We start from the raw sequence: 20,511 nt of genomic DNA, 5'->3' as shown, positions 1-20,511 counted from the left end.
ATTCCACCACCAAGTCCCCTTATTTTCTTTTTATGTCTGACAGACATAAAAAGAAAGTAAAAAGAAGACAATAAAAAACGTTATTGTACAAAAACCATCAGCTGATTTGGAGGAGGTCAGGTGGTGTTTTTTTTTCTTATATGATGACATGTTATCGCAACCAGCTGCTCACCTTTTTTTTTCTTTGAAGGGCCAGTTTTTACAGCAGTGGGAGGAGCTATTTCTCCTTATCTAATATAAAATGACTGTAACTTGGATGTACTAAGCTCTCACAGGACAAAAAGCAAGGTACTTCCTACATATTCACACAGTCACAAGCTCATATATTAAGAACATGCTAGCAGTTCTAGCAGTTAATAAAGTGACCTTCAAGTATTTTCTACAGCTTACATTGAGAGGGTTCTTTGGTTCTACTGGAGACCAGTTGGTGTAGCTGACTGGCCTCCCATTGGTCCATTTCATGGTGTCCTCATCTCGCAGCCCAATCCACACACCTACAGAGCTTCCCTGGAGAAACATGGTGATGAAGGCTACAGAAATGATGACATGACAGGAAAAAAAAGTGGAAATAAAGCTGTTTGTCTTCTCAGGCAGTGATTGTGCAGCGAATCATTGACTTATGGTTGTGCAGTTCACTAAGACTCTACCTTGTTCAATCTCATCTTCTATGGCAACTAGCGAGCCTTGAAAAGAAGAGCAGATGGACTGGGCATCTTTCCAACTCTTTCCCTCCTTTGGACTGGTAGGAAGGTGAAGCAGGAGACACTGCCAACACACACACACACAAAACATGAATGCAAACCAGTATTCCCAGATCACTGACAGGACTGTTGTTTGGAGTGTGCACGAAAGATACAGAAGTCAAAGCATGTAGGAGGGAGGAGGTAATGTAACCACAATGTTACTGGTTAACAAAAAGGGAAAGTTTCAGCAACAAGAGCTCTGCTTCTTGATTCAATTTGAGAGAAATATGGTCGCGTTACACGAGGAAACGACAGCGTCTCTGTTCGCAGAGCTCGAAAATGCTCTCAGATGTATTTTGAAAGCAGTTAAGGTTTCTCTGACTAAGGAGTTCAAGCCCCATTAACTATGAACCAAAAGGTTGAGTCTCTTTGTTATTATCGTGTTTCTCTCCTTCTAGTACTGTGCAAAAGTCTTAAGCCACCTCTCATTTTTTGGAGTTTTCGAGGAAAGTAGGAAATAAGTGCAGCAATTTTTTAAATGCACAAACATACATGGAATTATAGCATATAAGGCAAAAACATAAGAAAGACAACAATTAGATAGATGATATGACATGGATCAAACTCCAACACTTTTCTGCCTTCATAATTCCATTAATTTTGACAACATTCCCAACATCCCTGTCTGAAATCCAGTCCCAAATCATAATAGAGTCTCCACCGTGTTTTACAGATGCCACCAGATGTTACAGATGTTGTACCTCTCTCCTGACCTTCTGTGTAAACACTGATGATGATCACTTCATCAGTCAGGTTCTTGTGTAATCTGGCATACCTCAGCCTTTTCTCCATGTTTCCCTTCCTTAGGAATGGCTTCTTGACAGCCACCCTTCCACTGATAACATTTCTGCTGAAGCTTCAGTGAAAAGCAGATGGATCAACTGAAGGGCCAGATGCATCTCTCAGGTCCTGTGTCAAGTCTTTGCCAGATTTTTTCCTATTGCATTTATTTCAAAATAATGGTTTCGATGACGCCAAAAAATCTACAATTTAAACAATCATTCATTATCGATTGATATTGCTTCATGTGAGCATGTGCTGGTTCTTGTGAGGTTGATGCAGCTTGAGTGCTGTCAGCAGGGGGGCTGCTCTTTAACAACATAACAGTCCAGAAACAGTGAATGGAAACACAAACATCCTGCTTTAAACCCAAAGGCAGCTGGGAATTTAGAGGAAGCACAGACGGTAAAATGAGCCACTTTTGTGCAGTTTGCTCTTCGTAATAATAATGCGGTAGCAGTGTCGAGCAGTGTGCAATACACAGATTGTCAACAGATGCAAACATTTAATTTCCTACACACCTAACACAGTTTATTAATAAGATATACTATACATATTACTTAACAGTGAACAGTTACAGATTGCTGAGGTGACTGAACTGGCAGATTGCCTGGTTCCTCTGTGATTAGGGCGGTGACAGCTGGTTTGCTTTGAGAGGCAGTAACTGCCAAAGCAGATGATTTACTGAAAAGAGCGACTATTATTTCCTGCCTTTCATGTTCACTGTAGCGGGTTTTACTCGGTGTTCGAGGGTGTTTAGGCTACTTGTGGGAAATACTTGCACACATTTGGTTTTGGTCATCCCTGCCAGCATCTGCAAGCTCTTCTAGTAAACTAAATGCATTTGTAGAGAAGTGGCCAGAACGCAGCTGCAGGTCTTTGGGAAGTTATCTTGCAAGTATTCACCTTCTCACCTTTTGAAAAGGGGAAAGCTGTGAAAGGCCATGGGTGTCAAACATTAGGCCCGGGGGTCAGAATCGGCCAATACTCCAACCCAACCCACTGGACATCTTTGGAAAATGTGAAGGAGGGAAAAGATTTTGTACATTTAACTGTATTTTCATAAATCTATAATCGAATATAATCTATCCACAATAGAAATTTCTGTTTTTTTACAATGTGTCCACAGTAGAATAAATAAATAAAATAGAAAAAGTTTTGTGAATTAACAAAAACTTCCTGCTTTATAATAACAGAACAGTCTGGGCAATGAGCTACCAGAAGTTTTTTCTGTAATTTTAAATATTTATTTTAAGAATTGAAGCCCTGACAGCCATGCTGACAGATTGCTTTGGTTGCTTTTTTAAACATGTGGTTAAACTGTTGAAATTGCACTTCTTTTTCTTATACTGAGCTATTGCAGGGATTAAATATGCAGCTAAAGTTATTTATACTGACAGAAAGGGGATTTTTACTGGTCCGGCCCACTTAAGATCATAGTCCGCTGTGTGTGGTCCCTCATATAAATGGCTCTGACATCCTCGCATTAGGCAATCACTGTGTGCATGTTCGATTCAGTCCTGACCAACATGAGGAGCAGCAGTTGACTGTGGCATAAATTCATCTGGTGGGATAAACTAAAAATTACAATGTTGCACGTGAAGATATAATGTATTTTAGGTATGACATAGCACAAAAGTATTATAGATATATATCTGAAATTTTAGTTGCTGACAACTAAAATTAATAAAAGCTTACATATGCACACATTATAAACTGCTGCTATTAAAGATATGCCAACTTAACAAGCTTAAAAAGCTGCAGTGTCCTTGCACGAATCACCAGATTAGGAGAGTTACCACAGACTAATGCAAATGTCTCATTATCTGTAAAGAAAAGCGTCTGGACATCTTTAAGTTGCTTGAAGACGTTTCACCTCTCATCCGAGAAGCTTCTTCAGTTCTAAGAGTCAAATGGTGGAGAGTCCCAGATTTCAGCCAGGGTTTCGGGTGAGCTCATTGTGAAACCTGGCCCCACCCTATCATGTGATTACCTTAGGTCAGATGGCCCAGGGTGTGAGTGGGTGTTAAGACGTCTGGGAAGGGATCTCAAAACTGGATATAGATGTCAGACAGTTGGTGTCGTAAGCCACCGCCTCTGTTCAAAGATGGTCGCTCACAGTGGACATAAATGGCTTTAAATGGGTTTAAATCTGGGACTCTCCACCATTTGACTCTTAGAACTGAAGAAGCTTCTCGGATGAGAGGTGAAACGGCTTCAAACAACTTAAAGAAGTCCAGACGCTTTTCTTTCCAAGCTCCTTAGACTACGATGACCTGGATGACTGAGAACCTTCACAGACAACAAGTGTTTATCTGAACCTTGTGTCCGAAGTACAGCCATTTCTCCGGGCATCCTCCAATGTAGTGTGGTTCCCGGGGGGTCTCCACCACAGACACAGTTTCTCTCTTGCACACGTATCCATGGAGATCACTGCATCTGCTCAGTGCCCACTTCCCTGCAACATATGGAGCAGATCTCAGCGCTGGCATAGGGTAATACACACGAACGACGGAGAGCGTTTCCTCGCGCTTACCTGATGAAGAAGACATGGTGACACACGCCCTTCTTCTCCGAAGATCATCGCCAACAGCCACTTCGTCAAATTTCTGAAAGTCTACTGTAGTCTTGTCAGTCCACCTGCAAAATGAATAAATAAAAAAATATATTGTTAATGAGGATTGTTACATGCCTGAGTGTTCTCACCTTAATAACCCCATTTTTCATTGGCACTAACCTCCACCTCGTTACCTGTGACTGACAGGGTTTCACTGCTGCTGTTTTCATACTTAATATAATTGGCTTTAAAGCTAACATTAACAACTGCTGGCCAATAAGTAAATGCAGTCATGCTCATACAAGTGAACTGGAGTAGATTTGCCCATTACAAACTGTGCTGTGAGCCACCGTACCTCAAACGCCTGAAGCTGCAGCTGTGAGCCTTGATATCGGTCATGTTTCCATGTAAATATTGGACAAATTTTAACCCAAAATTGGAAAAAGAAAATGCAGTATTGAGGTACGAACACAGTGATTTTCTCCACGTCAAAACATCAACTTAAAGAGATGATGTTGTTACTGATGGAAACATGTTCTTTATGTTACTGTCTCCTCATGAAACCACACAGATGATTTCACTGCAGCTATTCTAGTCACTTTATTAAAGTAGAGACTTAAGTAATGGACAGTGAAGATTAGCTTTAAATTTAATTCACAATTTGAATTTATTAAAGTTTGAAATATTTAGCCATTTTGTGACTTTTTCTGACTTCTGTTTAAGTTTCAATGTGTTTGTGTAGAAGTGTAGGTAGTTTATTTTAAAAAATTGAGCTTTTTTCTGTTTTTTCCACCGTCTTTCACCCACTTTATGTCCCTCCCCCCACTTTAAACGCCAGTTGTTTATACTGCTTTTCCTTAGTCATGTAAGGATCCATTTCACCAAATTTGCAATAGTTTGCAACATGAGTTCATTTCCTCTTGCTCGCTTTTACAAGTTTCACAAACTGAAACAGAACACCACTCCTTCAAAGCACGCACAGGCCTTCCAAAGACTCGCATTTTATAAATCACGTCTGACATTTATAAAATAACATCAGCATTTTTTCACTCACAGTAACAGAAACAGGATACAAACTCCAAACCCCCCCCCCCCCCCCCACACACACACACACACACCTGACCTCCTGTCCAGGCGGACCAATGGACAGGCCAATCCACCAGTCAGTCGGGCCCAGCGAGAGCTGAAGAGACACAGTAAACAGAAAATAGATGACAAAGAAAACTCGCGAGCCATCCCTCACCAGGCCGGAAGATTGGCTTTTCAAAGCTCCTGACATGAGGGGCCTTTCAGGCACCCTGCTTAGCCTGTTCTTGGCCTCTTTCACTGCCTTGTTTTGTTCTCATTATCCTCTCACAACCCTCGACGCCACAAGAGACTTCTTTAGTCCGATCCAAAAGGCTTTTTGGGAGCGCTCGAGCATTAAAGGGTCCACATATGAGGCACATTTTAGCTTGTCTGTATGCGTCTGTAAACACTCGAGTTAGGAAATCCATTGTGTTCATGCTTGTCCGTCAGTGTGTGCGCGAACTGTTTGAAGAATGGATGTAGTGGCCCATTCAATGGAGACAAACCTCTGTGATTAAGCGCATTCATTTGGCTTGTTTGTCTGGATCTCTGAAAACAAGAAAATGCCTCAAAAGGTCCTGATTTCACTGAAATCACTGCAATTAGGAAGTAGGATTACTCAGCTGGACCATTAATCCTAAGAGAATTAATAGTGTTTAACATTAGAAATCATTGAAAACACACCTTAAAGAAATATAAACCACTTTGCACTGATTTTCATTCATTTCTGTTTTCTTAAATTACATTTCAGCTGTTTAAAAAAATCTAGCCCTGGAGCCTCCTTGTAGATTCATCCAAAGTCAAGAGAGTGCTAGAGATGCTAGGAGCATGGTGAATGGTAGCTGTGAAATACCACATCGCTGATCTAAATATGGACAATCAGCATTCTCCATTAAGGCCTGCCATCTGTGAAACAAACTAACACCAGTCACAAATATTAAATCTTTCACAGTTCAGGTCAAAGGTTAGTGCTAAAAGCACATTTAGAGCTGCAGCCATTTTAATTAATTATACTAAAGCATCATAATCATCAAAATAAAAAAAAATTATTTCCTTTTTTTTGTATTTCCTAACAGTTTTGCATTTTTTTTCTCTGCAGCTAATGTGTATTTATTGTAGCTTTACATGATTAATGTATTGTGGATTTATTTAACTGAATACTTTAAAATTTATCTGGTTATTTTGGCTATAAAAGCCCAACAAGGTTTGAAAGTCAACAATAGCTACGCAGTCTGTCTGTCTTTCATGTTCTGTATTGGGGATATGTTAAACCTGCAACTTCAATAAATAAAATTTAATAACAATAATTTAAAAAATAACAACAACAACTGATGCCACTTTGTTAAAAAAAATTAAAATTATCTGATGCAAAATGTATACTGAGGGCCAGGTGTGATGGAGGGACAAAAAACAATTAAATACAATCAATTTATGTGTATTTATTAAATTACAACTTTTTTAGCCCACTCGAGCTTCACCAGGAGTATTAAAATGATCAAAATACATTTTATATATATATTTACTATATTTATGTAAGTATTCAATAAATTATTGAAAGATTTTCCATTTGATCACATTTAAATTAAATTATTAAAGTGGTATGAATTAGAATATAATAAAGAAGAAATTGTGTAATATAATTGGCTTTAATTAATTGCATCAAATACTATTATAATACAATTAATGTTAGAAATAAATGCTAATAAATAAAATGCTAACAAGTAATCTGGAAATAAATTATGTTACCACCTCAAAGTGATTATAAAAACTGATTTTGTGCCTGTGGAATCTCATTATTTTGTCCCGTCTTTCTCCCCAAGCCTGCGATGGCCCCGCCCCTCCCTGAGCCTGGGCCTGTCGGAGGTTTCTTCCTGTTAAAAGGGAGTTTTTCCTTCCCACTGTCACCAAGTGCTTGCTCATAGGGAGTCATTTGATGATCTTTATTATTGTCGGGTCTTTATCTTGCAATATGTTTTTGTGATTTGGAGCTAGATAAACAAAACTGAATTGAATTGAATTTAACAGGTTGTGAATTTAAAGATTTAAAGTAGAATCCATGTCTATGAGCAGTGGCAGTAACAGACCCGCCGCAAGCGTTCCTTGACAAAGTTGAGCTCCTCTTTGGAGTGAATGGACAGCAGATAGGCTCCCATCATCTGACATGCCAGAGAGACAGCGTGCCAGTCAAAGGGCTGCTTGGCCAGCAGGTACTCAGCTCCACGGTAAAACACCCAGGGCTCGCTCTCTGTGGCCGAGGACAAGCACAGAAACAGGACACAATTTTCACGTAATAAGATAGGACTACATATAGACAAACTCCTGGCTATGACACAAGAGCTGGATTTCTCTACTTCAAAATAAAATTTAAGTATAGCATTCTGGCATCCATGTAGCTCAAACTAGGTGCACTCTTTAGGAACATGCCTTGAAGTTATGCTCATTAAATGGTCGGTTAGCACTTTCTCTCAAAACTTTTTTTTTAATCTAGCAGGTCACGTGATAATGATGTAGTTGTACCCAGCAGCAGACTGTAGACACACAAGGAAACCCTCTATGAAGTTCCCAAATGTTGAAATTAAAGACAATCTTTACTTACGCTCAGTGTACCAGTAGGGTTTGTTTAGTTTATCACCTGCAATGTAAAACAGAGTTTGGTAAATGATGCAGTCCTGATGTGTGTATAAGCAGCATGTGCGTGTAGATAGTGCAGGTGAATGTGTTTGTGTGCGTGCGTGTTTACCTCTGGACAGCTTACAGATCCACTCATGTTTGGAGTCGCACAGCTGCGGCGTGAACGTGTTGGTCAGGTCACTGTACGCAGCACAGTCCCTCCTGTCATCCTCCTCGCTCTTATCATCAATGAACGAAGTCACCACCTGCACAAAGACAAATCTGTAACACTCCACGGAGCGTTGATGGGTTACCAGGACACTCAGTGAATGTCTCTGTGTACTCACAGGAGAACCATCAGACCACTCCCAAGCTCCGGCATATTCAGGGTCTCTCTTATTTAAACCCACCCAGAACCTACGAGCCTCTGTTCTGAAAAAAGAGAAGCACAGTACAAACACAGCCACAGATAAACGGGTCTTCTAACCTTTTAGGACTCGGATATTCGGCAATGATTTTCCTCCCATCACCCCTTGGAAGACTGTCTAGCTTTCGTGAGGAGAAACAGTTTCCCTTGTTTTATATTTTGGATTTAGCTGTAGATTTAGATCTCATCATTTCGATCTTATTTGGATTGTGCAGTTTGTTGCCACAGAGCCAGGCAGTTCTCCTAGAAGTGAAAGATCCTCCGTCCACAAATGATCTTCAATTAAAATCCTCAAAACCCATCAAAGTCTTCCCTGTGCAAAACAAAACTGAGTATATACATCAAAATAGATAAGTATGTTTTTTGTAATGATCAGATTGACAGCTGTGTGCTATTTTAAACTGAGATTGTAAAATGGACTTGAATGTCTTAATTTCTTTTTGGTTTCATCCTCTGCAGTCATACAAAATAAACCTTGATTCTTTTTTTCCCAAGACCTAGAAATGAAGTCATAGCCCACCCCCTTAGCAACACTGTATTGGCTAACCATTTGTTTTATATTTATATTTCCGAGCTGCTGCCACAAAACAAACACGAGAACCTGATGACTGTTTTTCCGTTTACATGTAAAAATAGACAAATGTATGACTTCAGGGCTTCAAAGTCCTGGACTGCTCTGATCTACGTGAGAAACTCATTTTACAACTTGTGTCTGCTCATTTTTTAAGCTTAATGTAAAACATATTTTTAAGAAAACATGAACCAAAAAAAAGTCAAACTGACCCCAGAGACATCCTGAGATTAATTATCTCTAATTTGAGTGACGTCTTTCTTACGTGAATCTGAGAAATATGCGTCAGGGAGTTAAATCAGTCTTATCTGGAAATGAAGACGCCCTGATGTAACTTCAGAATCTGTGGTCACCTTGTCCTTGTTCTTGATATCGAGATTGCTGCGTTAAATAACTCTTCACATCTAAGTCTCCTACACACAACTAAACAACTAACACCATAAAAAAAGGTGGACATCTGCCCTCCAAAACCAAATAATTAAACTCTATATTCACTGCTCCAAGCACATAAAATAAAATCATCTCAATCGTCCCATAACATTCCTGTACTGATGAGTACCAACCCTTCAAACATGGTACTGAGGAGCTGTTTAACAAACACCTGCTCCTCATAGTGTTGGAAACTGGCCAGCTGAGCCCCGAGGGCCTGACAGAAGAAGTCTGCTTCCACCCAGGAGCGCTTCATCAGGACTTTCTCACTGTGGAACACCTGGAAGAGCAACACTTGGAGTCAGCTGAGGGTTACAGGGTCCAAAGAGCAGAAATGTATCCCATTATGTGCTCGTTGCTCGGAAACATGCTGATAGCTGGGGTACAATTTGGCAGTGGGGTGTTATGTCTAAAAAAATGTTTTATTCCATCCCGCTTTTGATTTGTAGCGCTGCGTCAGTTTTATAGTAAGATGTGCTGCATTTTAACTATTTTTTCAGCTAGTCCACACCTTTTTCTATAAACAAGAAGGAGAGGAAACATATCAAAACATCAATGCTATTAGCAATCATGATGTATGGCGGGGGTAGACAAGTGGTTTACACATCTGCCTAACTTCCTAAAGGTTCCAGTTTGAGACCAGAGGGGGACACGGATCCTGCTGTGAGTTGCTTCAGAAGGGCAGCGTGGTGTAAACATGTGTTAAATCAAATATGCCGCGATCCCTCGTTTATAAGGGAACAGCTCAAAGAAGATGTTCATAGAAGGCAGTCAACAGCAAAATTATAGCCATCCAGGGGATGGGTTTTCAGTAAAACCAGTGTGGGAGTGCAGTACTGATCTCAAACAAACACATACTGAGACGCATTTTCAGAGCTGGGATAGTAAGCTGATCGACTCATTAGTCAAGCGACAGACAGTTAATAAGCTCTAGACCCTAAAATGTCTTTTAGGATCTGTCTATTGTATTGAAGTAAATATCTTGCAGCTGTAAACTGGAGTAAACAGATACTATAGGAGACGTTTGAACTGATAATGAAAATAACTATTAAATGTAGAGCTGGTTGAAATTGGAAATCAGGAAAATAAATTGCCTGTCAGTGTGAATGTGTGAGACCCCAGGTAGCCCTGCCTGTTGCATAGTGCATGATGGGATAGGACACCGTCCCCAGTGACCCTTAGCATAATAAACAAAACAAAAAAGCAAATTTCCACATGTGTGTGTTTCAGATAGAGTGCATGGTGATTTGTTTAGTGTGATAAAAAAAATAGGAGGATAATCTAACCTTAAAGCAGTGGAGCAGCCCAGAGTTTGATTCCCACCCTGGGGGGCACGGGGCGTAGGCATCAATGTGATGCTCTGGCAGCTGAACATCATGGTAGCTCCTGATGTTCTGCTTACACACAGCCAAGGCCTTGTGAACCTTGCAGTCTTTCACCTCCCAGCGGCCCAGAGCAGGTCCTCCTGACATAGCGACACAGCCACCGGTGCTGACTAGTGAAAGCAGAAGACGTAGGAGTTAAAAAAAAGAGTGAAAATGTTTACGAATCCGATTTTATTACTAATGTCAAATTAAAAAACAAACATTTCCAAACACTGGGCTACCTGGCTGGTGTTTATTCCAGTTTGTGAAGGTGAGAGGCAGAGAGGAGCCGTTATGATGAAGCCATCTGTACTCTCCCTTCCTCCCCTGGTCCTGGTCCCTGAGACCAATCCAGTAATACATGCTACTTTTGGCCCCACTTTCACTCAGCAGACTGTTGACAAACGCCTGCTCAAACCTACCAGCAGGTGGAGCAAGAGAGGAGAAAAGTAAGAAGACTGGCAAAATGTGAGTAAAAACTTAAAATTACAAATTCAAAAATGAATTGATAAATCACCTGTTTTCCACAGTGAGAAGAGAACCCTTGCAGTAATACCCCATCAGGGCATCTTCGTAGCTCTGTTCTTGACCTGTCACCATGTAACAGGAATGGCCGTGCTTCTTCCAGCCCTAAACCCCCCCCCCCACAAAAACACCCGTTATCAGGCTCTCTCTCACTGCTTAACTCCAAATAAGAAAAATACATATTTATAGGTTAGACATATTTTGCCTTTCATCATCATTGTTCACATTTCAGCACTCCTGTTCAATAAACTATCTAAAGAGCAGCGATAGAGGGTAAATATGCATTATGCTTCTATTTACAGATTGTCGGGTTTTGCCTCATGTGCTTTGCTCTACAGCTTTCCATCTATTACTCACTGAAATGTCCCTGATGCCGTAACAGGTTAGATTAATGAGGCTGAACAATCATCCCCTCATGCCACTGATTCGAATCCAGGTTTAGCCAGAAGCTTAACAGGAGCTGACATTTTGGTTGTTGCCTACAGCTGTTTGTAGGAGTCTTTTTTCCTCTCTTTATTAAATCGAGGCAGCTCTTATAAAGCAACGGGATTTTCAGAGAGAGAAAGCTGAAAGGTATATTTAAGCACATGGCACAGCAGCTATTATTTATAGTGATTAATGATCCCTGACGTGTAGACACGAGTGGTCAGGACCTCAGTACAGACTGCAACAGAATATGGCTTTCTATACATTTCTGTACTTGTTGCACACAGATTTATAGTTCATATAATTTGTTAAAGTCGTTGTTATGGTAATGTAAGTAAAAGTATGACAGTTTTACACATACAGTCCCATTCCACTTTATTAGGCAAACCTCCTCAACTGCTCGTTAATGCAAAAATCTAAATGCAACTCAGTGCATTTAGTCCTGTGGACATGGTCACAATGACCTGCAGAATTCAAACTGAGCAACACAGTAGAGAGAAAAGGTGATTTAAGTGACTTTAAACGTGGCATGGTTGTTTGTGCCAGAAGGGCTGGTTTGAGTATTTCAGAAACTGCTGATCTGCTGGGTTTTTTCCCACACAACCATTTCCATGGTTTACATAGAACGGTCCAGAAAAAAAAGAGAAAATATCCAGCGAGCAGCAGTTTTCTGGGAGAAAATGCTTTGTTGATGTTAGAGGTCAGATGAGAATTCCCAGGCTGCTTTGAGCTGGTAAGAAGGCAAAAGTAACTCAAATAACTGTTTATTACAACCAAAGTATGCAGAAGACCATCTCTGTATTCGCTACACATCATAGAAAGTTGAAACAGATGGGCTACAGCAGCAGAAGACCACACTAGAAGCCACTACTGTTAACCAAAAAAAGAAAAATTTGGTTTTCCAAAACACAAGATTGGAAAAAACGTTGCAGTTATTGTTTTGGTGCTTGGAACTGATCTTGGTTTTACCACAGAGGCTGTAATCTCTAGTCATTATGCTGCTCGATGGGTTGCTGTAGTTACATATATGGTTATTACACATGGACAATACATTCAGGGTTTAGAAAAAAAATGAAGATTTTATTAACAGATCAGTCAGCACAGGCAGAATTTGAGATGCTTCTTCTGTGCCACTGAAAACATCATTTCAGCCAAATAGTGCTACAGTTACTATTTTCTCTATAATCTCCAAAAATTAAGCTTGTGCACACAAATTAAGGCATTTTACAAACTAAATCATTTAAAAGTGAACAACTGAAATGTGTCTGTAGCTTTCGAGGAACTGAAAGGTGGCACTGATCACTCAGAGATAGATAGGGCCTGACTAATTTCAAAGCCGATATAGATATTTGGTGACATAAGAAGACAATATGTCAGCCGATATCTTTTTCTTTCAGACACATGAAACATAAATAGATTTTCCTACCATTTCTTACGTGTTGCTATTTATGAGTCCTTGCTAAGATAAGACGACAGAGCAGTTTAAAAATAATCTAGTTTAATTGTTACAAGTTGTAGATTAGTTGTTTATGCTTTGCCTGACTCTGCTCTCATCAATCATCAGAATCAGAATCACAATATTTTATTAATCCCTAATGAAATTATGTGGTTACAGTTACAGAGGTGAAATATATATGATTGACATTTTACTCTAACCTGTAAAACTTGTGATTTGCTATTTTACTGTAGAGCGTGTGCAAAAGGATGTAACTATTGCACTGTGTAGTGTGCGTTAGATGGGCAGGATTGATTTCCTGTGTTGTTCTTTGGTGCGTTTGGGTAATTTCAGTCTTTCACTGAATATTCTCCTGTGACTGGCCAGCACGTCATGGAGAAGGTGGGAGGCATTATCCAGCATTGTCCTTATCTTGGACAACATCCGGATCTCCGACACCACCTTAAGGGAGTCTAGCTCCGTCCCCACAAGATTACTGGCCTTGTAGATAAGTTTATCGAGTCTGTTGGCATTTGCAACCCTCAACCTGCTGGCCCAGCATCCACCAGCATAGAGGACAGCACTGACCACAACAGACTTGTAAAAAATCCTGAGCATTGTCTGACAGATGTTAAAGGACAGCCGCCTCAGAAAATAGAGACGACTCTGGCCCTTCCTGTAGAGCGCAGTGGTGTTTTTAACCCAGTCCAGATTACACACACAATCTATGTGTAATCTGAGGTATTTATAGTCCTCTACAATGTCCACATCGACCCCCTGGATTGAAACAGGGGTCAAGGGTTTCCTGGTCCACCTAAATTCCACAATCAATTCTTTGGTCCAACACGCAGACTGCTTTTTTTTTTTAGCAATATAGTGTAAATAATATTGGCTGATAAATAAGTCAAAAGATATTTCCTTATTAAAACACTCAACAATCATATTTCTGTCTTACAAAAATCACAATTAAGCCAGTTATGTTAAATAAAATATCATTTTGACATAACTGCTAAAACTAACCCGTTACATGTGTTCTAACATGGCAATACTGTAATAATATGCATATCAGCAAGTATACACGCTTGTGTGTGTGTGTGTGTGTGTGTGTGTGTGTGTGTGTGTGTGTGTGTGTGTGTGTGTAATGTGGTGAGCCTGTTTTGACAAGAGGTGAGAAAACCCCCACATTCCCCCTTCACTCCTGTTTCCTGTCTAGTTTGTTTTGATTCTTAAAATATTGTCAGAAAAATTCACAGACTGCTCGAGAATGTCCACTGATACTGTGTCATCGGGGTAATTTCTGGCCTCCTGTTTCAGGGCATGAAGCACCCTGATGACTCAGGAGTCTGATATTCCTGTAAACACAGTCAAGGAGCAACATGCATGCCAGACAACACGTCAGAGGTTGAATGAGTCAGCTAATTGTGCATTTGAAGGAGCAGAATGCCCTGAAATTGAACCACAGCAGACATGTGGCACTTTCCAACGCAAGTCCTGATCTCTGTGGAGCTATTTTAATGCTACACAGCACACAATATGCCTGAAAAACCTAGAAATAATTTTTTTTAATGTCAAGTTTCTCATCAGAATGAAAAAAATCTAAATACTTAAATACTAATGACTATATTAATTTTTTACAATGTTCACAAGTATTGTTGAAACTATATACCTACTTTTCACTGGAAAAAAAGCAATACTTTCACGTTTAAAAGTAAAGAAAAGTACCATAATGGTTCAGTTCTAACCCCAAGCCTTGTAGATGTTTCTTTTGATTTCTCAGCTTTGCCCTGCTGTGACTAAATGTTATCAGAGGTTGTTTTAGTGTCATGCCGTCATATAATGTGAAAGGTTAGCTCAAAGCTCAGATATTGCCAAAAGATGACTTCTCTTATCTTGCTCAAAGAAACAGCACATTTGGACTTGTGTGTGTTTGTGGGTATTCTTGTTTCCCTACCTCAGGACAGCCCTCATCCCAGGTTCCATGGTGCTGAACGCCATTCTGGCTCTCTCTTCTGCACACAGCAGCCAGTCGCTCGTCACATGACGCTAGCAGCCAGTTGCCACTCTGTGAAAGATGTTTTTGATGATGAATGCATACAAACATTAAAAAGTGATTAACCCTGACATAATTAGATGGTTAATTTATTAGCTGATTGACAAAGAATAAATTGGCGGCTATTTCTGTAGCTTATTAATCATGAGTCCATTAAAACATGCTTTAATGGAGTCTGATGGAAATGCATTCAACTACTGAAAAATGAGATTGGCACTTTTCCTGGTAATAGATTAGGGTGAAATATCCTTTGTTCAACTGTTGGTAATAATAAAAGGCTAGAAGTGGGCATATTTAACATTTCATTTAATTAGATGTTTGTTTGTTTTTTAAACGGGCAGCTTAATCAGAAATGTAAATACTGCAGCGTTCTTACACCAACACAGGGTTTCCCACCTTCCTGTCCACTTTAGTACACAGTGTTCCATCCGTCAGGTTATGAAGAGGGTGATACTGGTGCCAGAGAGTGAGAGTTACTGGTGAGCCATCAGACCACTCTACAGCTGGCAATAACGCCTGTTTCCAAAGTCCAATCCACACCTCTGTACTCCCCCCAGAATCTGTCAAATATGAGGGCACACACACACACCGCAGAATTTAGCATTTAGGGTGGATAACAAACACAGCACGAAATATCTGGATTTCATAACACTCCTTACAGTTAGCCAGGAGGTTGACCAGCATTTCCACCTCAGACAAGGAGTGGATGCTGGTGAGATTTGCCCCGTAAGAATGACATTCCTGAGAAGACTCCTCCCAGCTTCCCACTTCTGCTTCTGGCAGCACCCGGTAGCAAAAACCATTGTGAGGCCACCAGCCATCCGCACACTCAGTATCGATATACTGCCAGTTCTCTGCAAAGGGAGAGGAGACATAAGCCAGACCAGAATATTCAAAGCTGCAGACATTATTTTTGGTCTAGCTGCCAACAGCGCAACACAGAGGAAGGCCAAAGGTTTGGTCCCCAGGTGCAGTGCAGCTGCCGAGTCACGTTCTAAGGGCATATTCACACTGGATGCAGCTGCCTTGTACTGAGCTCGAGCACGACTGTTTCCTGTCCACATTCCTCCCCTGGCTTGCACTCTCACTGCCCTATACCTTTTTTTTAATTTCTTACTTAAAAAAAAGCAGTATTTACAGATGCAGTTATGGCTGTGGAAACATCTGAGATCCATGTTGGGGCATGGATAGAGTCATGTGCCAGAGTCCAGCTGAACTGCAGCTGGCCTTACCCTCACAAGCATGCATTGATAATGTAACTCAAACAAACTGGATTTTGGGGGTTCAGATATGTGAGGGCACAGCACAGCTTGTTTTGTGTAAGATACCTCCAAGGATGCAGAGAGGTCTCCAATATGTTTGTGTCTCCTGTGCGTTAACATGTTCTCACCTAGTGGCTCAGCTCCACGGGTGTCATTAGGTGTCTTCTTGCAGATGTAAGGCAGAGCAGATTCACAGGATAGACTCTGCCAGTGACCCTCAAATCCTGAGTACACCCCACACTGTTTATTGTCCTGTAGCGGGCTGGCTGGGAGATCTGACGGGCACAAATGGAAAAAAGGCTTTGTTGGCTTTATTTCCTCATCAGTTACACAAGTTAAAGTTTTGCAACTAGACATATTTAAACATTAAAGTGTTAAGATGGAAGGATGTTTAAGTCCTGACAGAGCTGTGGAGGTACATCAGATGAAAAGGCTATTTTAGATGAAACTTCTATAACATAGGTTTTATAAAATAAGTCTTTTATGCTTTATTTTCATGATAAAATGACTTCTTTTTTGCCTTTGTTGGAGAGGCATTTCTAATATTCTCATTAGTGAAAACGTGTGGTACTTTTTAAATTTCCCTCTCACTTGGTCCTGGATAAACCAGTAGTCAGTACCTGTGGTGAAATTCACCAGTGACAGAGGGGCTCCATCAGACCACTGCCATCCATGCCCATCCTTAATGTGATTCAGCCCGGTCCACACCATCGCCCCAACGCTCGCCATTCGATCTACCACAAGATGCGAACACAGAAACGTGTTGTCGTAGTTCTCAAAATACACTTCGGACATAACTGAGTATACACTCATGGGACACTTTTTTAGGTACACCGGTGTAGCTGCTTGTTAATGCAAATATCTAATCAGCCAATCACATGGCAGCGACTCAATGCATGTAGGCATGTACACATGCTCACAAGGACGTTTAGAATGGGGAAGAAAGGTAGTTTAACGAGAATGTATGGATGAAAATGCCTTTGTGATTCCACAGGTCAGCGGAGAATGATAAGACTGCTTTGAGCTCATAGGAAGGCAAGAGTAACGCAGGTAACTGCAACAAAGGTATGCAGAAGAGCATCTCTGAATGCACAACACTACAGCAGCAGAAGACCACGCTGGGCGGCACTCATCTTAGATAAAAACAGTTCTAGTGTCTTTTTTAACATGTGCGGTACCTCTGATATACTTGTGCTCTGCCAGGCTGGTGATGCTGAGCAAATTTCCACCTTGGGCCTGGCAGGTAGACAGCGCCTGACTCCAGGTTTGGATAGTGTACAGGTTGAACTGGTAACATGCACGCAACTCCTGGTTTGACTCCCAGAAGTGCTCACAACCGGAAACTATGAAAAAACAGACAAATGAAAACTGATAAGCACAAAAGTAAAGTGGGTCACCAGGCATGACGAAGATAACATGAGCACGCAGCAACAACGGCCTGTGATGACTTGTCTTCCTTTCTTGCACTGGTGCGTCTGTGTGTCTGGTTTACCTTGCACTGGACAGAAGCCCCATCTTTCGCCTTTATCGTAGCGAGGGGTGGTTGAGCACCACAGAAGATGGTCCTCACGCCCCTCAGTAGTACACTCAGAGTACCATTGGTTGTTGTATTTAAAAGGAAAGGCACAAGGCATTCCATGTGCATTCCCCAACAAAGTGTGGATATCTGTAAACAAAACATGCCAAGTTTTACTTGAGGTCAGAAATATCTTGTGCAGACAAGGCACACAGGAAGTTTTGGGTTGTTTACCTTCATATGGATATGAGCAGGGACCCTCTCTGGGAGTGTTGTACCTCTTCCACTGATGGTAAATGTTTTTCTTTACCGCCACTAAACCTCGAACCACAGTCACCCTCCACTGGGACGCTCCATACAGCGTGTTTCCGCTGCAGCGCCACCACAGCACGGGGAGAGACACATCGCACTCGAACATCCCGAGGGGCTGCGTCGAGTTGGAAATGTTGAGGCCCAGGCACGCGCTGGTGCCCAGATTAAAGAGACGATGCTGGGAGACCCACTTCCACAGCATGCGGCGCGTCGGACGCTCACAGTCCTCCAGCACTAGTTTCGAGCGATTTGCTGAGATGCACTGCTTCAGCGGCTCACTCTCCAGGATAAACAGACCTTTCTCTGGTAGGAAGTGATTGAGAGACGAGGAGAAGCAGATAAAATGGGGGAATGTGGGGCAATTCATGTGAATGTGTGCCATAAACAACAGGGAATGCATTCAGCTTCAGAGATAAAACCGGTTCAAAAAGTAAAGTACAAAGACATGCATTTCCACATTTCCATATCTGACGGAGCAATATTCAAGCTCGAGGAAGGCCTTGTGTTTAGAAACAAATCATGGTCTTTTGTAACTGGATACTCAAACAAAGAGAGAGGATGATTCCAAGCAGCGGTGATGAAAAGAGTGTGAGGAATCATCTCTTCCTGCATTTCGCTAGTTTGTACAGACAAAGAAAATCAACAATATATGTTACCGGATCTAAAACAAATAACTAAAATTGTTTGCTGAGAATTTACATGGCTCAATTGGTTTGAAAAAAAAAGATGCTGGTGTGCACATCCATCACCAAAAGGGCATTTTCAGTGTCCAGATATTCTTCCTCTGGGTTTTTAATGTGCACACTGTATTTGATTGCATTCTGGACGAGAACATGGGCTGATCTGAACAAAAGTGAACAAACTGTGGTTGTTGCTCATAACTTTCCTTACAGTTCAGTAAGTTGCAGATATTTTTGACTAACTCATCGTTTAAACATGCCCAGATCTTCACATTTAAGAAGCTGGAACATGCCAATATGATGCAGAGCTCTCTAAAACGCGGGGATGTAAGATGGAGAAAATCAGCACATTCTCACACATGCAAAGGTGAATGTTTGACATTTTTCCAGAATAACCCAACTGCTTATCACTCGAATGACTGACTGGCCTATTGTGCTCATAATAAACAGACTGCATGCTGGGGGGGGGGAGAGTTAGGCTATGCTAAGCAAATCTATCTTTCATATTGCCTCTGTTATAAAAAACCATATTTTTCCCTATTCACAACATGTTTTAAAGTATTCAAGTATTAAACCTGTTGCTTTCTAGGAGATTAAAAAAAGAAGACCACGTATTCTAACCTAAAATTAACTTACAGGCAGAGGAAATGTTTTCATGCTGCTCTTGAGCTGCCTTTTATTACACACACACACACACACACACACAAACGGGGGGGGGAATGAGAAAAAAACCCAGCAAGAAACGTGAGCCTGGTGCAGCTGTGGGGTTCAAACTGTGGTCCACAGACCTCTATTCAGACCTGAGGAGAGTTTAGGTGAGTCTTTAGATCACCCCCTCCATGCACATTTCCCTGATGTTAAACAACATCTTCATGAAAAAAGAAAAAGGGAACTACTACATGCGTTATGCTTCCCATCATGTAGGCAATTAAACTTCTACTAAGGGACCAGCTGGTAACTTACTGTAAAACTCCACGAGCTGTTTTTTCTCCAGGACTTCATCGTCCTCGTCTTCAGTGACACACACACAGCTTTTCGCCAACAACACAGTCACGCAAATAATCGCCAGAACAGGCGCGGAGTCCACGCAGCGGCACAACTGGATGAACATTTCGACAGCGGGATGCAGCGTTGGAGAGCCAATGTCCGCACATTCCGAAGATCAGAGGCGCAGGGGGTGTTTTGGGGGTTTCTTTTTTTCCCTTCTTCTTTCTTTCTTTCCTCCCCTCGTAGAAAAACTTCCTCCGTCGAGTCTGGTTTTTCAGCGGGGAAGCAGCGACGTCACGTCTGACGGAGGAGCCGCTGCTGTCCGGCCTGAAAGCTGCATTCCTGCCGCTCAGGACTGTTTTCGCTGGGGCAGAGCCACAAGTCTGTATTTAGACCTGACCGAAGAAAAAAACAGACAGAGGGCAGACAGACAGTTTGTCTGTAAGCTGTAAAATACATGACTGTGAACAGACTGCTCTCAGGTAAACTACACACAGCAAACTGTAGCCTACAGCTGTGTCATGTCTGGGACAGGCACCCAGATATCTACAAGTACTCTGGAGTTAGGCTATGCTAAGCAAATCTATCTTTCATATTGCCTCTGTTATGTATAATGTATTTAGAGTTAACATAAGACTTTGTATCCTTGTCCCAATGTGTAATGCCTCCAACACATATAACACGTAAAAAAACTAAAAAAACAAAACAAAATTAAGTGTACAAGTTTTGGTGTGACCTGTAAAGGTACACAACTTTGGAATAGCTAAAA

At 41.2% G+C, this 20,511-nt stretch overlaps 1 protein-coding gene across 1 annotated transcript in view; it reads right to left on the bottom strand.

Annotated features, from left to right (window-relative positions):
* Positions 1-20,107, bottom strand: part of pla2r1 (phospholipase A2 receptor 1) — a 29,335-nt gene extending 9,228 nt beyond the window's left edge. Inside the window, exons 1-22 of the mRNA XM_063473580.1 lie at positions 19,719-20,107; positions 17,998-18,378; positions 17,740-17,913; positions 17,426-17,590; positions 16,868-16,981; positions 16,376-16,522; positions 15,645-15,839; positions 15,382-15,545; positions 14,887-14,997; positions 11,067-11,179; positions 10,792-10,967; positions 10,472-10,680; positions 9,320-9,465; positions 8,106-8,190; positions 7,889-8,024; positions 7,745-7,780; positions 7,233-7,393; positions 5,199-5,263; positions 4,060-4,163; positions 3,845-3,981; positions 648-765; positions 391-530 (exon numbers count right to left, since the gene is read on the bottom strand). Coding sequence (XP_063329650.1) covers positions 391-530; positions 648-765; positions 3,845-3,981; positions 4,060-4,163; positions 5,199-5,263; positions 7,233-7,393; positions 7,745-7,780; positions 7,889-8,024; positions 8,106-8,190; positions 9,320-9,465; positions 10,472-10,680; positions 10,792-10,967; positions 11,067-11,179; positions 14,887-14,997; positions 15,382-15,545; positions 15,645-15,839; positions 16,376-16,522; positions 16,868-16,981; positions 17,426-17,590; positions 17,740-17,913; positions 17,998-18,378; positions 19,719-19,866 — 3,225 coding nt within the window. The 5' untranslated portion in view covers positions 19,867-20,107. The remainder of the gene's footprint in view (positions 1-390; positions 531-647; positions 766-3,844; positions 3,982-4,059; positions 4,164-5,198; positions 5,264-7,232; positions 7,394-7,744; positions 7,781-7,888; positions 8,025-8,105; positions 8,191-9,319; positions 9,466-10,471; positions 10,681-10,791; positions 10,968-11,066; positions 11,180-14,886; positions 14,998-15,381; positions 15,546-15,644; positions 15,840-16,375; positions 16,523-16,867; positions 16,982-17,425; positions 17,591-17,739; positions 17,914-17,997; positions 18,379-19,718) is intronic.
* Positions 20,108-20,511: the final 404 nt, after the last annotated feature.

Source organism: Pelmatolapia mariae, linkage group LG1, assembly GCF_036321145.2.
Source record: "Pelmatolapia mariae isolate MD_Pm_ZW linkage group LG1, Pm_UMD_F_2, whole genome shotgun sequence".
Lineage (NCBI taxonomy): Eukaryota > Metazoa > Chordata > Actinopteri > Cichliformes > Cichlidae > Pelmatolapia > Pelmatolapia mariae.
Note: the sequence above shows the minus strand (reverse complement) of the source record. Positions and strands in the feature narration are given on the sequence as shown.